At 41.2% G+C, this 20,832-nt stretch overlaps 1 protein-coding gene across 1 annotated transcript in view; it reads right to left on the bottom strand.

The window, feature by feature from the left end:
• Nucleotides 1-20,832, bottom strand: part of CDC16 (cell division cycle 16) — a 32,478-nt gene that overhangs the window by 2,625 nt on the left and 9,021 nt on the right. Inside the window, exons 5-14 of the mRNA XM_012661827.1 lie at nt 20,456-20,589; nt 19,485-19,564; nt 18,349-18,398; nt 17,931-18,004; nt 16,198-16,323; nt 9,080-9,232; nt 7,505-7,568; nt 4,338-4,399; nt 3,240-3,375; nt 1,284-1,374 (exon numbers count right to left, since the gene is read on the bottom strand). Coding sequence (XP_012517281.1) covers nt 1,284-1,374; nt 3,240-3,375; nt 4,338-4,399; nt 7,505-7,568; nt 9,080-9,232; nt 16,198-16,323; nt 17,931-18,004; nt 18,349-18,398; nt 19,485-19,564; nt 20,456-20,589 — 970 coding nt within the window. The remainder of the gene's footprint in view (nt 1-1,283; nt 1,375-3,239; nt 3,376-4,337; nt 4,400-7,504; nt 7,569-9,079; nt 9,233-16,197; nt 16,324-17,930; nt 18,005-18,348; nt 18,399-19,484; nt 19,565-20,455; nt 20,590-20,832) is intronic.

The raw sequence follows: 20,832 nt of genomic DNA, 5'->3' as shown, positions 1-20,832 counted from the left end.
CACTTTTAACCTTCAAGAAGTCCTGAAGCGTTGGTTCTTGTCCTTTAGAACCCTGAGACCACCATGCTATGGAGCAGCCCAAGACAAAAGCCCCACGGAAAGGCCCAGATTCCAGTGGGGCTCCCGCCTGCAAGCGAGGCATCTGCTGACCAGCCATATGGTAAACCTGGCAAGACCAGTAAACTGGCTGCTGGACTGACCTCAGAGGCTTTGGAGTGGTTTATGGGGTGGTAACGGATAACTGATACCAGAGGCTTATTTAACTTTAGGAGGTATGCTAGACAGTTCTCCAAAGAGGTTTAACCCTCCAATAATGCCACCAATCATCAATAATACACGGGACTTTCAGTTGCTCCACCTCACCACCAACACCAGATACTATGAGTATTTTTAATTTTTAGCCATTCTGATGGGTCTGCAGTGGAATCTCACTATGGTTTTAATTTCATTTCCCTTATAAGGAATGAAGTTGAACACATTTATTTGGCTCATAACTACCTGGATATCCTCTTTTGTGAAGCTCCTCAAGTATTTTGCCCATTTTCTTACTGATTTGCAGGATTTTTTGTATTCTACACAGGAGTTCTCTAACGAGTCTAAGTACTGAGTCACCTCTCCCAGTCTATGGCATGCCCTTCGCCCTCTTAATAGTGTTTTTGATAAACAGAAGTTCTTAGTATTATTGAAGTCCGATTTATCGTTTTTGTCCTCTTACGGGTTTCACATCCTGTTAAAGAAATCTTTTCCGACTCCAAGGTCCAGATCTCAAGATTTAACCTCAATCTATCTGCCTTATTGCTTGTTTGTAACTGAATAGCAATTCCATCCAAACTTACCCTATTACTTATTTAAAACATTTCACAATTACCTATTACTATTATGTGAATGTAAGGCACCTTAATACGCCACTGAAACGTAGAAATTAGTATCATGTTATATACCCTGCATCATGAAATAAGGCCAGAGCCCCTTCACTTAAAAAAGTGTTGCTAAGATTTCTTTTTCCATTGTAGAATTAGAATGATTCTTCTATAAATACAGTGCTTTGCACATATCCTGTAACAGTACTTGCACATAGCAGGAACTCAACTTTGAACTGAATCGATACTTGATGACTAACTCCCACAGCACTATTCTGCCACAACAGAGTTCCTTGATATTAATGTAGTTAGAATGCTTAGAAAGATAAACTCAGAATCTTAGATGAGAATCTGAGAAGCCTAAACAGAAATATACAATCTAAAACGTTGAATACATGCCAATAAGAATAATTATAGTCTTACCAATGTAAGCATCAGAATCACCAATGTACATTTCGATGCAATGACCAAGCATTGTAACAGAAAAGGTGTCATCTCGCCTAAGACCAAGGGCCTGCCAAAAAGGATTCAGCACGGTTATTAAAAGAAAATGTATTTCCTTCTCTTCCATTTAAAAACATTCCCACATTGATTCACTTCAAAATATTCCAGGGTGCCCAGAGTAAGTGGGGCTACAGCTACAAGACTGGCCACAAGCTGATGACTGAAGTCGGGTGATGGGCCACGGAGGTTCGTCACGCTGTTTTCTTATGCTTAAAATCTACCCCCACAAAAGATTAAAAAACTATACTCATTCAGAGATGAGCCTTCTGCATTAATTACATCACAGAAGAGAGGTGAATTACACAATATCCAAATGTACGTATTTAAAAGATCATGCAAGACTAGAAAATTTGCTTAGTTCAAAGCTCTGACTAGCTCAGTACTCTGGTTACCATAGTGACACCTTCAGGAATTCATCTAGTCTGAAAATCTCTAATTAACCTTTGAAAATCAGGTATGAACCTATTACTTGTGAATTTATCTTTGAGATATTACATTTCCTCACATTTCATCTTTCTCCAAATACCATTAGTTCGTCAATTCCAAGACCCACATTTTCTCAAATTCTCATGTTCTGAAACTGCGATGTCTGACAGCTCCTGGTTTCTTGTTGCTGCTGCATCCGCTGATGTCGTGCTGTGCTGTGTCAGAGCAGCCACAGCCGCAACATGGACATCCCGCCCATGCCCTGTAGACCTGGCAGCCATGCTGGCAGCACAGACTGGACGACAAGCCACGCGAGGAACATTTAAAGAAGACAGTGAACTGTGGTTGTCTAAAAACCCTGCTGACGCTTTTGCAGACTGAGACGGATTTGAGAGAGATTTGCAAAGCAGGTGTCTGCAGCGTGGAGGAAATCCAGAGTCAACAACTAGGTGTGAGCTGGACCAAGATACTTTTTTTGGAAAACAGGGACACTGACACCGTGGGCTGAATATCACAACCATTTATTTCACTTATATATTCTTTTTTGTGCATGTACTAGAGTGACAGAAATCTACGTCTACATATGTTCAAGAGTACTTTCTCTAAGTACAAAAAAATGAAGTGACAGGAAAAAATTATGTTAAAGTTTAATTGTCAGGCCGGGCGCGGTGGCTCACGTCTGTAATCCTAGCTCTCTGGGAGGCCGAGGTGGGCGGATTGTTTGTGCTCAGGAGTTCGAGACCTGCCTGAGCAAGAGCGAGACCCCGTCTCTACTAAAAATAGAAAGAAATTAATTGGACAACTAAAAATATATAGAAAAAATTAGCCGGGCATGGTGGTGCATGCCTGTAGTCCCAGCTACTCGGGAAGCTGAGGCAGAAGAATCGCTTGAGCCCAGGAGTTTGAGGTTGCTGTGAGCTAGACTGACGCCACGGCACTCTAGGCCGGGCAAAAGAGTGAGACTCTGTCCTCCCTCCCAAAAAAGAAAGTTTAATTGTCAGCACTTTTCTTCTTTGTGGTCATCTCGCTTACTAATGGTGTCTTAGGCTTGATGAACCATGGTATATGGATTAAGGAAAGACTCTCTCCTTGTGATGAACACAGACTGTTTTGTTCATTACTACAGTTATCTAAGGGAATTAAAGACCGGGAGTTGCTCTGCGAGCAGATACTTCTGCGCTCCCTGCCTAGACACGGCACCCAGACTGACCACCGCCGAGTCCGCTGGGTACCTGCAGTCCTCGCTGCAGACACCGAGGACATGCCCCACGTCTGTTTCTAACTTGACGAATACTGCACAATATACACACTTCTCTGCAAAGAAAATAAAACATAATGTTGCCTAAAGAATTTTAGAACAGTAAAGAAATAAACGTTGCCTAGAAAAGATATTTTCAAAAGTGGTCAGTGTTAACCAGATTTAAAGTTAGGCACAAACAGAGGACATACTGTGTGGAAATAGTCCACGGCATTTTCAAAGTTGCCCATCAGACTGTGGATGTACCCTATGGCAGAGTAGGTGGATGCATTCTGAGGGATCAACACCAACGCCTGACGGTGGTAGTCCAAGGCCTCATCATACTTTCTGTGAGGGGAGACGAGCAGGGGTGGGGGAGAGGCAGAGAAGGGGCAGAGAGAGAGAAAACAATTACTGGGTACAGTAACAGCACTGGACTCCTACGTCTAAGACGAGCGTTCATCTGTGTGAACGCGTGAGAGCCCTTTCCTGTGTTGGAGCAGTAAGTCTAGACTGGCGACTCCCCTGCACCCATTTTCACGCGTCTCGACACCTCCTCAAGGCCCATCTTTCCAGCGAGCCGCAAGGGTGCCCTTCACGGACACGCTGTGCCCCGCCCACGCTCGGCGGGGCGCTGCAGCCGCAGCCCAGTCCCCAGCCTGCGCCCTCTCACACCACCTGTTGTGTGATGGCGAACCTCCCACACCAGGCGTCTAAAAGCAGCCAAGGAATTTGGCTCTAAGGTCCAAGAACGTTACTTAGAAGTGGTCCCCAAAGTTCTCTGGAACACTTGCCCTGTAAAGTCTTTTGTAAAAAAAAAGAAAGGTTTTATGCTCAATTAAAGTTTGGGAAATGCTACGGCTCCGAATGCATAGTAACAACTCAAAGAAATCCTGCAATAGCAAAACTGGTTAAATCTCGAGTAGCCTGGAGTTTCCTCTCCAACCCAAGCACCTGTTTTCCACCGTCATCTGCTCTCCACACCACACCACCTCCAGCAGAAAACAGTTAGCAGGTGGATATGGTTTTAATTAGGTCCTACTGGCCAAATTCTCCTACATTATTAATAATTCTGAACACTAAAAATTTTAATCTAAAAAAAGTTGCTATAATTCTCAATGTTTCTAAAATAAAATTAAACCAACAGAAATAAAGAATAAAAACAATGATTTTGATGCTTATTATATCTGCACAGCCACATGGAAGAAAACTGGAGGATCTCATGAAATGGAAACATGGAAAAGGCTAATTAAAATTAAGTAAACTTTCAGTCACAAAGTATATTTCTGAAAATGCTCTGCTTCACTTACTTAAGTTTTCTGCAGACATGCCCCAAGTTGTTCAACAAGGGTTCCCACTTGTCAACTGTTACCTAAAACACAGCAACATCAAGCCCACGAGTTACACAGGTCACGTTCAGCCTGATTTGTTTGCACTAAATTACTTCGCGTCTCCGCAAGGGGCTCTCTGTCTCCTGGCGCGTCCGCACCACGGCCTGAGGCAAGAGCACTTGCTGGTTTGTCCGTCTTTCTTTCCTGCTAGAGGCGACTTCCTGAGGACTCTGTTGTCATGAGCACAATTTGTCAAACAGCCCATCCGTGCTGGAGAAGTTCAAATTTTGTACCTGAAGCTCAGAGCCTTCTCTGAAACGCCAGATCTTTATATCCATCTGCCTACAGATATTTCTACTTAGCAATGTCACAAGTACTTTGGACTCAATGTGCCACACACCAAACTTGTCTCTCTCCTGTCATTTCAGCTCCCCAGTCTCAGCCCTTCTGAGTGCCTTACCCGTCACCAAACGGCACCCAAGACCCCTGACCCCTCCGAGAAACACACGGCTTGTTCCTTTTCCCTCCTGGGCACGACTCGTACACATTTAATCTTCAGCCTCCCTGGTGACAGTGTCTGCCTGTTTTGTCCCATCTGTTCTTGCTCTCCTCAGGATAACGTGCAAACTCTCTTACATCATTCTCAGCCCCTTAGTGACCCACGTTTAACCCTCTTGCCCCCTTTCTCAATGTGTTCTGTAAACTCAAAATCCAAGCCATGCTGAATTAGTTCCAATCTTTGCACACAACATTCTGTACACCTGAAATACTCTCCCCTTCATTTTTGCCTGGCTAGTGTCTGCTCACCTGCAGGACTGAGGTGTGTACTGTAACCAAAAGCCTTCCTGGGCACCCGCACGTCTGGGTGAACTGCCCTTCCCCGTGAGCTCCTTGATTTCCTCGGTTGCACTGTGTTTTTACTGCCAATTTACTTACTGACATTGCCCAGAAGATCGGAGGGCAGGAAATGGCAAATCAGTTCCCTGGTGCACCCAGTGCCTACCTCAGAGTGCAGGAAATGATCGACGCAGTTAAATATATGTCAACAAAATGAATGAGTAGACCTCAGCCACGTTTTCTCACTCTACAAGACTGGATCTAAGAGGCACAGCCCACGTGAAGCAAAAACAAATCATTTAATGATTCTTAGGCATGACTGCTTCTCTTTGACTACTTTGACATTCGCTGCAGTTTATAACTAAAGTCTCCCACAGCATCTTCCCCCTTCATATAACTGTTTATTGGGTATTTTGATACTTAAATCATATTGCACTTTCACACTTAAGATTATTACTTCAAATTTCGTCAGGACTGCAAAGTGCCTCTGAATCATCAAAGACTATAGTCTGAACTTTTAGTTTGAGAAAGTGCTTCTTAAACTTTTCTGTGCATGAGAATCACCTGGAGATATCGCTAAAACTGCAGACTTTGATCTAGTAGACCTGAGATTCTGCACTTCTACCCAGCTTCCCATGAGGCGGGTGCTGCTGGGACAGGCTGAGCATCAAGTAGTCCGATGCGCAGACAACTGACAGGGTGGCAAGTGGCAACCCGATACCAAGAGTAACGAAAGCACTTGCATCATCCAGAACCACCCAGACTCAGCTGAGGGGAGCCTGCTTTAAATACATGCATGTGCAGACACACAGAAATAGAACGTCTGTAAGTTCAGAAGACAAATAATAAGAGACCAAAGTAAACAAAGCTGTGTTTACGGGGACAGGCAGGTGGCTGCCTGGCTGGCAGAGCTGTGTCTGTGAGAGTGGAGAGGAGCTAACAGCGCAGGAAGAAGGGAGCTGTGGGAAGGTGCATGGACAGGAACAGAATGAAACCAAGAAGTGAAACTCAGAATAGAATAAAACAAAACAGGTATGAAGAAAAAGAATCAGGAATTAGAAGAGTAGAAACATGTTAAGTCCTTTGTCAACAGAAGTTTATGGTATCTAAAAGTGTTGCTTTTTTCTTTTCTATTTTTGTGAGACAGAGTCTTGCTCTGTCACCCCAGCTAGAGTGCAGTGGCATCATCGTAACTTCCTGCAACCTCAAGCTCCTGGGTTCAAGCGATCCTCCTGCCTCAGCCTCTCAAGTAGCTGGGACTACAGGCGCCACCATGACCAGCTAATTGTTTCTATTTTTGGTAGAGCCTGGTTCTTGCTCTTGCTCAGGCTGGTCTCTAACTCCTGACCTTAAGCGATCCTCCTGTCTCAGCTTCCCAGAGTGCTAGGATTACAGGCGTGAGCCACTGTGCCCAGCTTCTGTGTTTTTGTTTTGAGACAGGGTCTCGCTGTGTTGCCCTGGCTAAAGTACAATGGCACAATCATATCTCACTGCAGCCCCGAACTCCTGGACTTTAAGCAATCCTCCTGTCTCAGCCTCCCGACAAGCTGGGACTATAGGTGCATGCCAACATGCCCAGCTTTTTTTTTTTTTTACTTTTTGTAGAGACAGGCCCAGGCTGCTCTTGAACTACAGGCTTCAAGCATCCTCCCACCTTGGCCTCCCAAAGTGCTAGGATTACAGGCATGAGCTACCAGGTCTGGCCAATTGTAATTATTTTTAAATAATACCAGCATACATATATCCTTGCTAGTTGGAAGGTTAACTCATGAGCACCAATTCATGGGTACATCTTTCAGACAACAGAACCTAGTTAAATATCCCAACTATTGAGAGTCTATTTATATACTCAGTACACAGTAAGGAACAGAGACAAAAGGTCTGAATTTGAATGATGCCTGTCCCCATCCCTGCCCCTGCAGAAGTGAGATCAACTGCTACCCTGCATTTACCCTTTAGTCAAAGACGAGGCTCTATGAAGTTCTAGAGGAGTATTAAGTCAGACACTACAGTGCCCACCAGTTAATATTCCCAGTTTCAAATAATCATCCAATACATTCTGATTGTTTCCACATTTCAAATCTAGAGCCCTCTTAAGTGACACCTGCCATCTTAATCAGAAACAAACTCATTTTTTACCATGTGGTAAAACAGTTAACTGACAATGCAAACATTAACAAGCCATTTGTTAGGATAAATATTAGGTTAGTATCTTCTAGGCAAGAGAGACCGTGTGTATTATTTTCCTCATTCAACAATAAACACACTCAGTGGTGTGTATGCATATTTGCAGATATTACATAGAATACCTCATTCCCAATTGCTTTAATTTTTTCCAAAGCATCGAGAAACCATTTTTCTGCTGTTTTCCATCTAAAATAAAGGAAAAAGAGGTTGCAGATTAGTCAAAATTAGCAAGTATAAACATTTCAGAAAAATTTAAATGCCTCTTTCTAGTAGTACTAAAATGAAACGGTTAAATTGCTGGAGATAACTATTAAAATTCAAAGTTAAATCAGATAAATGATTAATTTTACAGCATTAACATCACACGAGTTCAAGACTTCAGGAGACGACAGTAGATTCTCATATCTGCAGTGCTTATGTTCTACACAGTCTCTACAAACACCGGTTTTGCAAATAGCGAACCACTGCTCCCAGGGGAAACACCGTTAGGTTCTTTGCAAACCTCTGGTCACATTTTCATCAGCTGGTCAATGATAACCTTGCTTTGTGTGTATCTCTGTTTAAAGACATCTGGTTTGGTAGGCACTGTTGATTCACTGACGTGGAACTCGTGGCCAACAGCACTATACCGCGTGCCTGAAGGAAGCTTTTCTAACACGTGTGTTTCCTCCATAAGGCACATCGCAGCCTCCTGTGCTTGGAAAACACTAGATAGCACTTCAGCACTAAGCTTGGAGATTATTTTAAACAGTGAAACGCACAAAAACACGAAAAACGTGGTACTACACAGACCACAAAAAGATACTGGTTTAAAGCATGAGCTGAGACAAAAAGGTAGAGCGTCGCCTCGTGTGACTTCAGCGAGGGACGTGGGCGTCGGAGACTCAAATTTCTCCCTGCCTGTGTCTGCCAACCACTGTGAAAGCACCTCGAGTTCTGATTTTGGAGTTACTGGTAAGTGTTAGTGAGAAGACAATTCATAAATACAGAATTTGCAAATACTGAGGATTCAGTCTATTAGATTAAGTCATTACTATGTACTTTTTTAAAGCTTCAAGTTTTTCTTATATATACCTAGATAATCCAATTTTTAGAACACACACACACACACCACAAATAACACAGTAGTACTAATTTACCGTTTTAAAATTTACGTATAATTGAATGCAAGGGATTATATTAATTGATATTTTTCTCTCTTGAGTATGACACCGAACCACTTATTCCATAAATAATCAAGGTTACATCAAAGCTTCAACTGATGAGGAAACTCAGAGATTGGGTCATTCTAATTAGCTTAATTTCCTGATTTACTAGTAACTAAACAGAAAACATTTATGTTTCAAAAACTGTAGAGAATTTTTCTCAAATACATGAATCTATTTCCTACTCCACACAGAGATCACGAAGGGTGCCCCAGTGCCTCAGGCCGCAGTGTGGGGTGTCAGGGATCTGAGCTGTCCACCCACGTGAGGAACCTCGTGGCAGCTCAGCCCAAAGGACAACCAGGACCTGGGTTTAGAATTTTTAAGAAATCCAAGATAACAGTTTCTTTCCCTTTTTTAACTGTCTCCTCCTAAAATAGTGCATTTAAAAATAAAAACCTACGAAGAGTCACTCTGATCAGCTAAACCCTAGTGACTGAGGTTTCTCTGTTTGCAGAGTGGACAGAAGGACTTGGGCTCTCTCATACTTACTCTCCATTCTGAAAGGCAACCACTCCAACCTCATGCATCACAAAAGGGTCTTCCGGTGCGATGCTCAGAGCTTGGCCGAAGAATCTTTCAGCAAGTTTTGAGTTATTGGTCAAACCATATTCTAATCCAATATACAGCATTGGCAAATGACACCTAAACACATTGGAAAACGTCACATATTCAATACCCAAAACTTTGTCATTCAGCAGAAACTAATTCGTCAACTTCAAAACTTACCTACAAAATAATTTAAATGTAGCCAAAACACAACGTTTACTTTTTTCTAACTCTTAATTTACTAATATTTAATGAATGCTTAATAGGCTTTTAGGCTAATCGGCTGTCACTTTCAGAATCACTCAGCAACTTACTTATCTTTAATTTTCATTATTCCACAGTCAAAAACCCCAAAACCCTCTAAAGTAGAACAGCGCCTGTTCCCGTGACACTGACACCAGGTCCCAGCCTCGCCCGCCTCCCTTCTCCTCATTTTCCAGCCCTGCCCATCTTCAAGACCGTGCTCAAGTTCCGCTTCCCTTTAGGAAGCTACCTCTGACTCTTTGAAACCTAGAAACTCTCCTTTCTGTGAATTCCCATTAAAATTTCAGTTATTACCAGTTCTACGCAGAAGAGTTCTAAATAATGTCACGTGTGTTAATTCTATTTTCCCATCCTGAGATAGTTCTAGGCACACAGCCAGCACTAGCTGCTTTTTAATTAAATTTTCATCTATCTGTTCACACTATTGCATCACTGATCACATTAAAGCAAATATAATAAGATGATCCTTTGAAGATGATCTAAGACATCAATAAATAATGATTAATTGCTTGGCATGACCTTGGTTCTAATCTAGAATCATGACTCAAACTAAGATTCTTTTCAACATGGATTTTGGGGGCACAATAAAAAAAAGATTCTATCATCTATAGACAGGTCATGAAGAATCATTTAAAAGTATTTATCTGGAGGAAGTACTTTTGAAACGGCAGAGTGAGGACCTTCAAAACGCTATTCGTCCATAGAAGCAACAAGAACACTGGCAAAAATTGTCGAAAGTCAACTTTTTCAGAACCTTGGAAGTCAAGGAAGGGCTCACAGCGATTTCAGGAGCATATATTCAAGAGAAACAGCCGAGTCCCAGCAAGAGCAGCAAACTCTGTGGTGCCTTAGCCTGCCCTGCTCCCGTCTCTCTTCCCCAGCTTTGCACCAGCCTTGGAAACCAGCAGCCGCACAATCACAGTAGCTGTAAAACCATCGCCTCGTGGCCGCTGGAGGCAGCAGGATGAGAGTGGAGTTCCCACAACACCCCACCAAGAGCTGCCACTATTTGGCCTGTCTCATGGCTTGTCTCGATCTGACCTCAGGGCTCACTCCATCCCCAGGGTATTTGTTGAAAACAGTTGGCAGCTACCGCAGGAAGCTATCAGTAGTTGGGGCAAACAGGAGGCTGGCCAAAACTTAAAAGGAAATCTGGGGAAGGAGATGCCCACAGGGCCTTCTGAAGAGCTCCAACACATTCCTGGGGGTCGGGCCATGCACACGTGTAGGGCCACATGCAGGCCCAGGACAGACCTCAGAAGGCCCTAAACTCTCCCCTCTGGTCACTCTTGAGGCTCTGTGCAAGAGGAAGTGAAGGCTAAGGCAGAGATGGCAACTCCCGGTGTCCAAGGGCGCCCCAGTGCAGGAACAGAGTCCTCCAACAAAGGGTGCAGGACTTACTGGTTTGAGAGACACCAAAGCCAGTGAGCAGAGAGGCTTCAGTGGCATCACACGACACGTCACGCAGATGACAGAACTAGTTATGGAAAGTCACTAAACAAACAGGAGCAACAACAAACCTTGGGATGGAAAATCTGATTTCCAGAATTTCCCCATTGTATTACTTTAAATGTCTACTTTCGACAAAAAAATAGACACGCAAAGAAACAGCAAAGTATGGCCCATACGCAGGAAATAAAGCAGCCAATAGAAACTATTCTGGGAAAAGCTCAGATGTTAGATTTACAAGACAAATATCTTAAATAAGCTATTTTAAATATTCGAAGAACCAAAGGAAATTATGTCTACAAAAATAAAGTATGAGAATACTGTCTCACCAGAGAATAACAATAAATAGATATAAATTATAAGAAAACCCAACTAAATAGCAATTCTTGAGTTGAAAGGTATAATAACTGAAATAAAAAATTCACTAGAAGGGTTTAAGAACAGATTTGGACAGAAGAAAGCATCGCTGAACTTGAAGACAGGTCAACTGAGATCATCCAGCCTGAGAAACAGAAAGAAGAAAAGTGAGCAGAGCCGCCCTCGGGCACACCAGTACATGGACAGCAGGAGTCCTAGGAGGAGAAGGAAAGAAGGGGCAGAAAGAATATTGGAAGAAATAACAGCCAAAAGCTTTCCAAAAATCTCAAAGAACTCTAAGAACAAACTCAAAGAAATCCAGACCCAGGCAAATCATGGTCAAACCACTGAAAAAGACAAAAAAAGAATCTTCAAAGCAGTGACAGAAAAGCAAGTAACACACAAGGGACCTTCAGTAAGATTAGCAGCTGACTTCTCATTAACTACCGCAGAGGCCAGAAAGCAGCTGGGTTACAAAGTACCGAAGGGTCGTCAACCAAGAATCCACACCCAGAAAAATTATCCTTTGAAAATGAAGGTGAAATTAAGACACTCTTTAGGGGAAAAAACTGAGAACATTTATTGCAGACACACTTTGCAAGAAATACTAAAGAAAGTTCTACGGGCTGAAAGCAAACTACCCCAGAGAGTAACGCAAATCCACAAGAAAAAACAGAGTACCAGTAAAGATAATTATATAATTATAAAAGATAGTATAAATGTACATGTCCTCTTCTTTCTCTAAACTGATCCGAAATGCTTGGGACCAGAAATGTTTTGGATTTCAGACTTTTTTTGGATTTTGGAATATTTGCATCATACTTACTGGTGAGCATCCTAGTCTGAAAATCCAAAATCTGAACTGCTCCAATGAGCATTTCCTTTGAGTGTCACGACAATTGTCAAAAACTTTCAGATTTCAAATTTTCAGATTAGGCAAACTCACTTGTAATTGCATTTTTGGGCCTATCATACACAGAAATGTAAGGTTTACCAATAAAAGAATAGGAAATAGGTGAAAGCAAAGCTGTATTAGAGTAAGAAAGTGACACCAAGCTGGGCGTGGTGGGGCACGCCTATAGTCCCAGCTTCTTGGGAGGCTGAGGCAGGAGGATTGCTTGAGCCCAGGAATTAGAGGCTGTGGTGAGCCATGATTGTGCCAGTAGACTCCAGTCTGGGCGGCAGAGCAAGATCTCATCTCATCAAAAAAATAAAGAAAAAGAAAAAGAAAAAAAAGAATGAAAGAAAGTGACACCAGAGGGTACCTCAAACCCATAGGGACAAATGAAGAAAATGAAAAATGATAAACAAGGTTAATATAACAAATGACATAAATATATACTTGCTTTCATTTCTTCTCTCAGCTTCTTTAAAAAAACAAAACCAGATAAAGTAATAATTATAACAATGTATAATTGAGAAAATCTGTCATTAGCAGACCTGCCCAACAAGAAACACTAAGGGAGTCCTTTAGGCTAAAATAAAAGGATATTATACATTAACTTGAATCCACATGAAGAAGTAAGAGTCAGATAAGAGTAACTACATTGGTAAATATAACACGGTATAACTATATTTCTGTTTGCAACTCTTTTGTATTTGATTTAAAAGATAACTGAATAAACCAATAATTTTAAGTCTGTGTTGATGGGCTTGTAATATATAAGATGTAATTTGTATGACAATAATAGCACCAGAGGTGGAAGAGAACAGAGCTCTACTCAAGTTTTGTTATACTATTGAAATTAAATTGGTATTAATCCGAACCAGATTGTTTTAAGTTATTAAATATAATCCTTAAGATAACCACTAAGAAAATAACTCAAAAAATACAGTATAAGACCAAAACAGGGGATTAAAATGGGATGCTATAAAATAGCTATTCAAGACAAAAGAAGGCAGTAATGAGAAATACAAGAACAGAAAGACGTATGTAGAAAACAAAGAACAAAATGGCAGATATCAATCCTACCTTATCACTAATTACATTAAACATAAATGGGATAAACACTCCAATCAAAAGGCAGCAACTGGTAAAATAAACAATGATCTAACTACATATGTTGTCTACAAGAGATATACACTGTATTTTCAAAGATACAGGCAATTTAAAAGTGAGAGGATGGAAAAAGACATACCACGCCAACAGTAACAAAGGAGAGCTTGTGTGACTGCACTAATATCAGATAAAATAGAGAGTAAGGCAAAAATTGTTACTAGAGACAATGAAGGGCATTTTATAATGACAGACGCTCAATCCCTCTAGAAAATAGAACAATCATAAGCATACATGCAGCTAACAATGGACACTGAGAATACCTGAAGCAGACACTGAACAGTAAGAGGTGGAGACGTCAGCACCCCCCCTGCAGCGATGGACAGGGTAACGAGGTAGAAGACCAACAGGGAAACAGAAGACTTCAATAACACTACGAAAATTAGACCTAAAAGATAGCAATGGAACACTCCACACAAAAAGAGCAGGATTCTCAAGCGAATCTGGAACAATCTCAACAACAGATCCTATGTTCCCTCATGAAACAAGCCTCAATAAATTTGAAAGGGCTGACACCACGCCAAGTATGTTCTCTAACTACAACAGAATTAAGTTAGAAATCAGTAACAGAAGGAAATTTGGGAAATTCACAAATATGTGGAAATTAAGTATTAACATACTCTTCAATGACTCAAAAAAGAAATCACAAAGGAAACTTAAAAATATTTATCCAATTTCAAACATTCATCCAAACACAGGGAGGTTAAGAGAATGCAAAGCTGTTCTGACGGGGGTGTAAAACTGAGAGAAAATAATACTTCTCTTGATGAGCTGATGTGAGAATTTAATGAAATAAAGTTTATTAGACTAGGAAACACTAAAGGTGTTTAATTAATTGTATTATCATTTTTTTTCCTTGCAAGACAGGGTCTCACTCTGTCACGTACAGTGGTGTGATCACAGCTCACTGCAACTTCCAACTCCCAGGCTCATCCCAGTTCAGCCTCCTCAGTAGCTGGGACTACAGGCATGCGTCACCATGCCCGGCTAATCTTTTCTATATATTTTTAGTTGTCTAATTAATTTCTTTCTATTTTTTTTAGTAGAGATGGGGTCTCGCTCTCGCTCAGGCTAGTTTCAAACTCCTGAGCTCAAACAATCTGCCCGCCTCGGCCTCCCAGAGAGCTAAGATTACAGGCGTGAGCCACCGCGCCCGGCCAGATCATTCTTTTTTTTGTAGAAACAGGGTCTCAACATGTTGCCCAGGCTGGTCTTGAACTCTTCAGTTCAAGCGATCCTCCAGCCTCGGCCTCCCAAAGTGCAAGGATTATAAGCGTGAGACACTGCACCCAGCCATTATCGCTGATTTTTATTCTTAGCTAGGAACTAGTAACTATTCTGTTTGTGAGCACCCAGAATACCCAACAAAAATTACCAGGCTCTGGCGTATGTTCGTAAGAAACAACTCATAGGAAGTTATTTTTTTTCCCTCAAAAATTATCAGATAGATTAAGAGAAATATGCAGATAACCGGAGCTGAGCGTCAGAAAAGCAACCGGAAAGGGTCTCACACACCTTGGTGGAAGGAAGGAGAGACCTGGGATCAGCACAAGGACCATTGAGGCAGACTGATGGCCGCTGAACAACTGTTACCTGGAGGGCTACTTCTAATCATGCGTTCGTGCTGTGGACTGGCTGCGTCCTCCCCACCAATTCAAACATTGAAGCCCTAACCCCACTGTGCCTGTGTTCGGAAATAGGGCCCATAAGGAGGTAACAAACATTAAATGATCATAAGAGTAAGATCCTCATCCAACAGTAAGGTGTCCTTACAAGAAGACGAAGAGATACCAGAGCTCACTCGCTGCCGTGTGAGGACGCAGCAAGGCAGCCATGTCTGCAAGCCAGGAGAACCCTCACCAGGAACTGCATCGGCCAGCACCTGGTCTCGCACGTCCCATTCTCCAGGATTAAGAGAAAATACATTCCTGTCCTTCAAGCCACCCAGTCTGTGGTATTTTGTTATGGCAGCCCTACTGACTAATACAGCTAGGGAGTTACATCCTTCACAATATTTACATGGATGATTAGATGTAAAAGCCATACTTATCAAGTTTAGTGAGTATAAAAAGCTGGGCTTGACAAGTGATTTGAATACAGAACTTAGTGTCAAAAAGAGTTTGAATAGTTTGAAAAGGCACATCAAATCTAACAAGATGAAACTCAATATAGATAAATGCACGATCCCACACTGAGCACTATGAGCAAACAAAGGTAGCTAACTTTGAGTGCTTCAGTAAGCCAATGAGTAAGTTTTGCTGTTATTTTTATTTTTTTTAAGAGGCTGAGTCATTTGCCCCAGATCACGTAGCTCTACATGGAAGAGCCTGGAAGTGAGTCCAGGCAGTATGACTCCAGGCCAGCTGCCTGGGCCACGCACTCACACTACCTCTCCACACAGATGGAGTCGTCGTCAGCAGAAGTGATCCACGTGAAAGAACTCCGCAAGGTCTAACCAATGGTGAGACCAAAGCATCAGTGGGAATAACAGCAATACTCTGGTCCCCAAAGTAACATACTCTTAATTAGTTAATTATTTCAATATCAATACAATTGATACTGATATAAATCTAGCTATATTGGCAAACGCAGTCCTGCACTACCACTAAGCCACATCAGATACCTTTTGGTAACAGATAAAACAATTTTCATTCTTGCATGAGCAGGCGAAGAGCTTCTGTACGCATCTCTTCCCTTGGCCTTACTTCCTAGTTTCTTCTTACACTGGTTGAGATAAATTGCTAGGCAAATTCACTACGCCAGCTTCTTTCCTCGTCTATTTCCATAGTTATTTTACAATCACAAGCTACTAGATAAGAAGTAAAATGTTTTTTAGTTTAACAATCAAATGGCAATATATTAACAATAGAAATTTCATTTCTTTTTGTTAGCAAAATATCCTTTCATGGAGTTTGCTCAGCCGGCTCTGCCATACCCTTTCATTAGCTGTGCTGCCGTGAAGTAGGCAGCCATGGCTTGGTCGTGCTCACTCTCCACCGCAAACGAATGCCCGTAGGCTATCCACGCAGGCCCGTAGGTCTTCTCCAGCGTTGTAGCTTTGCTAAAACAAAAGCGGTCATTCAACTAATGTAACATTTGTTCTTAAATTGTTAATTTTATATAAGCAGATTGCCTCAAAGACACTAACATCCTTTAAATAAATGAGTTGTCAACATATTGAACACTGATGTAACAATTGTGTTCACTTGAACTAAAACAATATTTAATGGTATAAGCAAAATTTCAAGAAATTTTAGGAGAGCGGTCCATAACCTTTTAGGTACTATAGCTGAACCCATTAGCATTCTGTAGAGAACTTACAAACGTTACTTAGTCCAGGAGCTCCGTCTTGTAACCTAGTAGATAAAAGGTAGCAGCAACAGCAACCACCATTAACTGAGGGTCTGTTTTGTGCCAGGCACCCCGTCAGATGCCTCAGATGCATGCTTTCATCCTGGCAACTTGCCAGATAAACTAATTTATATTTTAAAGACAAGTATAGTGAGACCTGAGAGTTTAAGTTATAGCCTCCCGATGGTGGTAAGAGGTTCACCCCGGTTACACGGACTGCACTGTGCACGAACAGTCTTCAGACAGTGAACACACTGTCATGACTAACCCACAGCAAGGAATAAAGGGAATATATCAGAAAACATGGAAAACATAAAGGGTGACATCCTGCTTCCTAGTATTTTGTTTTCTAAGTTTTCTTTCCCCCAAATGGTCCCCGTTTCATGTAGAGTCCATTACTGAATCACACAGTAAACCACGGAAGCAGAGTTCAAAAGAACTTTTACAACACCAATCATCTTCCTACTCCCAAGTTTTCCTAAAATACTGAGCACACAACCAACCAGAGAGCTCCTTCTGTCTCCTCCTAGCGCAGGGCCCTTTCAGGTCATCGCATCAATTTTCCTAGCAATGCTGAGATGTAAACATTGCATCATCCCCCTTTTTAGAGTACAGAGTCAGGGAAACCAACTTTTCTGAGGAGTTTCAGCTGGTGAGTCACAAAACCTGCACCAGAATTCAACTCTGACTCCAAAGTTTATCCTCTTTCCCACAGAGACCAATTTCTACTAACATTTTGTTTGCATAGAGGGAAGCACAGGAATTACTACATTTAAAGTGTTAAGTAATTCTTCATATACTAGACATTTTCCTAGACTTGAATAATACTGGTTAATGCTTGATTGGGCTGCAGTGGCTGTCCTTAAGCTAAAACCACGGTGGGTCCTCATGGGGACCAATTCACTCTGCCAGCAATTCTGTTTTACAGTCACATTTAGGGACCCCAATCCCACGTAATTTCACAACTATTAACAAAAGAAGTCCTAAAAGTAAAAGGTTAACAGCATAAATGAAAAAAAGAGCCTTTCATCCCACATTATTCTCTTTTGTTTCATGTTTTTCTCATTTGTCGATAAAATTAAAAACATATAAGCTCCCTGAGAACAAGGTCTAAAGCACTGATTTCTTTCATCTCCCCTCATGGCATCTCATAAAGAACAAGGCTAACAACTGATGCAACTGAACTGAATCGCTGAAGAGAACATTTATTCTTCCACGCTGCCTCGGAGTACTCACTAATGACTGCACTAAAGCACATGAGCAAGCAGTCACCTCCTGCAGGTTCGCTACAGAGGGAGGAAGGAAGGAAGTCCATACCTGAGATATCTTCTAGCATGTTCATTTTTATGACCAACCATGAGATAGTAACATCCCACCGCAAACCAAGAGACCTAAAAAGTTCAAAATGTACCATGAGCAAAGATTGTTTAACCCAGAATTGGAATCTCTAACAAATTAGGCTAGAAAGAGGATAGACTAGACGTTCCTGTATCACATATTCTAGTTCAGAAAAAATAAGAGGTTTGTGTTGTAAGTTATTGCTTCAGTTTAATGGATTGAAACAGTTAATGCTGCTAAGCATCTAAAGCACTAGGAGATTCTGCTCTAACTCTTTAAAATAAAACATTATTTGCTTGAACTTAAAAATAAGCTACTGTCCAAATACTAAATATTTTCTTAAAGCTTAGCTAAGTAAAAAACACTGTTAAGAATAAAAGAGATTTATGTTACTTACAGGATTACTAGGATATAAATCCACCAGTTTGTGAGAAAGATAGAAAAGTTCTACATTAGGGAAAAAGAAAAAAAGGATACAATTATTCATATGAAATGCAATTTAAGATATGACTTAGTCACAACTCTTCACAATCATACAAATTCTGTTCTCACAGAAATGACCGCGTACTTCTATTTCCTTCTAGATACAAAATCCATTTACCTAATAAGGTATAAAAACTCCACCGGGCAGAAAGACCCAGTGCCAGGCCCACAGCGGGCACTGGACACTTGCCGAGTGACTGGAAAGGTGGACGGAAGACACACAGCAGGCGAGGTGGGAGCAGACGCCCCCCAGCAAAACGCCCCCCCTGCTGCAAGGGTCACTGCAGAGCACCTCCCCCGTCCAGAAACCCAGGCCTCGTACACCTCAGGCCCACTGTGGACCATCTTAACCACCCACGGGCAGATACGACTCACCAAGCTTTCAAGTTTATCAAATCACTGAGGTTATTTTCTCTTAAGAAATGTGTACGTCCTAGTATTTTTGGGGTGACATTTCCCAGTTGCAGACCAGGGCAGCTGGACACTGCATTTCCAACAGGCTCTCACAGGGTGCAACGCTGCTGGTCCTCAGACCACCGTGAGCTGCAGGGACCAGGAGTCCGAGCATTTGGGGCTTTTTCCTCCTGACAGAGTTCACTATTCAGTTTTAAAAGATTGAAAGACCAAATGCAGCCTAAACACAACCCAATGTTTCTGAAATGTCAAAATACAGAAAACACGAGCAAAAAGTCTGTTCCCTTCCAATTTCTAAAGTTATTTATTCTTACAAGTTTTCTTACAGAATTTATAAAAAAGGAGAAAAAAAGGCAGAACCGACTCCCACCAACTGAAAGCTAACACACCTTGAAGCATAAATTACATTTGAGAAAAGGAAGCAGGCATAAAGAAATAAATTGTTCTGTTGGTAAAACAGAATAGACCATTGGTCACCTAGATAAACATTTCTTTCCCAGTTGTTACTTTTATTGTGGAACTTATTATGTTGTTACCCGCAATCTCAACTAGCTAGGATTTATGAGACAAAATTTCAAGAGTTATAGAAACTTATTTTTGTCTTAGAAATTATTTCAACTAAAAAAAAATTCTTACCATTTGCTTTATTCAGCTCCACAAGCGTCCCTATGTGCACAGGTAAACAGTTTGCATGGAAAGGATCTTTTTCCGTTACTCTGGAAGTTAAAGCCACACGTTACCACCCAGAAACAGGCCGAGACAGCACTCACCACCTTTAGCTACATCTGAAGGTCGTCATGCATCATGTACAGCACTGTGGGTTGTGACACTTTCTACCTCCCTCACTCCGCCATCTTCAGGCCAGTTCAGTTGGGCAATGATTAGGTTATAAATGAAAGGAAAAATTCTAGTTTGTTTGTAAAGATAAAAATAAACATTGTAACATACATTTACTTTAAATCAAGAGAACTGTAATACATAAAATAAGTAATCCAATTAAAGGATCAAAAACAATATGAAACATTAAATAGATCACTAGTATTTCCCAATTAAAATTTCTGTGATTTCAAGGATTTTAAACAAAAAATAGTGGATATAACTTAGCTAAAGGATAAATTCAAATTATGTACACTGGAAAACTGACACGTGGGGATATGGCTTAGTTAGTGAGTGTGGCAGACTGAGCAGTATCTGCAGGACTGTATTAGTCTCTAACAAAGGAGGGATTTTGTAAAACTGTGTGCCAAAATGGTATTTTCAAACTTGCAAATTATCAAGATTGGGAAGAGGAACATGTATATCCCTCCCAAGTTTCATGCAACACCATTCCATTTATTTGATTATTCAATCTTTTAGTATAAGGAGTTCTTGGGAGGAAGATATTTCTGAAAGCTTTTTTAGGAATCACATATATAATGTAGTAACCCTATAAATATGCATGCCCCGTGTCTGCAAACTGCTCTTTTAAGACGGCACCCTGCTCAGTACTCTGCCAATGGCAGAGGGAAATCATCCAGCTTGAGGTTACAGACAGCATGTCCGTGAATTACTTGGGTAAGAAGGACTGAACTTCATGTTCCTACACGAAAATGGGTAGATATACTTACACAGAAGTAAGCTTGTAGCACATTTTAAAATCACAGTTATAATAATGTCTCTCAGCTAAAGACACTACCACATCCAGATTCTCTTGCAAGCCATCTACTGACTCAGGGATGACAGTTTCACTGGGCTTATTATACTGAAACACAGAGAAATTTAAACATAAACTCAATGAACAACAAGTCAAAACGCAGACTCAATTTATGTTTGACCGGAGTAGTTAAAAACATTTACACTGGACATATGTGAGCCTCTGATAACTTTTTTAACTTCATATTTATCAGTACTCCTTTCAATAAATTTAATTTTGTTCTCAATTTTATCACAGAATTCTATGGTAGGAAGTATTTCCCAAAGTAGAAGTTCAGGAGCATAAGAAAAT

This window comes from Propithecus coquereli, unplaced genomic scaffold, assembly GCF_000956105.1.
Source record: "Propithecus coquereli isolate 6110/MARCELLA unplaced genomic scaffold, Pcoq_1.0 Scaffold738, whole genome shotgun sequence".
Taxonomy (NCBI): Eukaryota; Metazoa; Chordata; class Mammalia; order Primates; family Indriidae; genus Propithecus; species Propithecus coquereli.
This window is presented reverse-complemented; position numbering and strand designations above follow the sequence as displayed.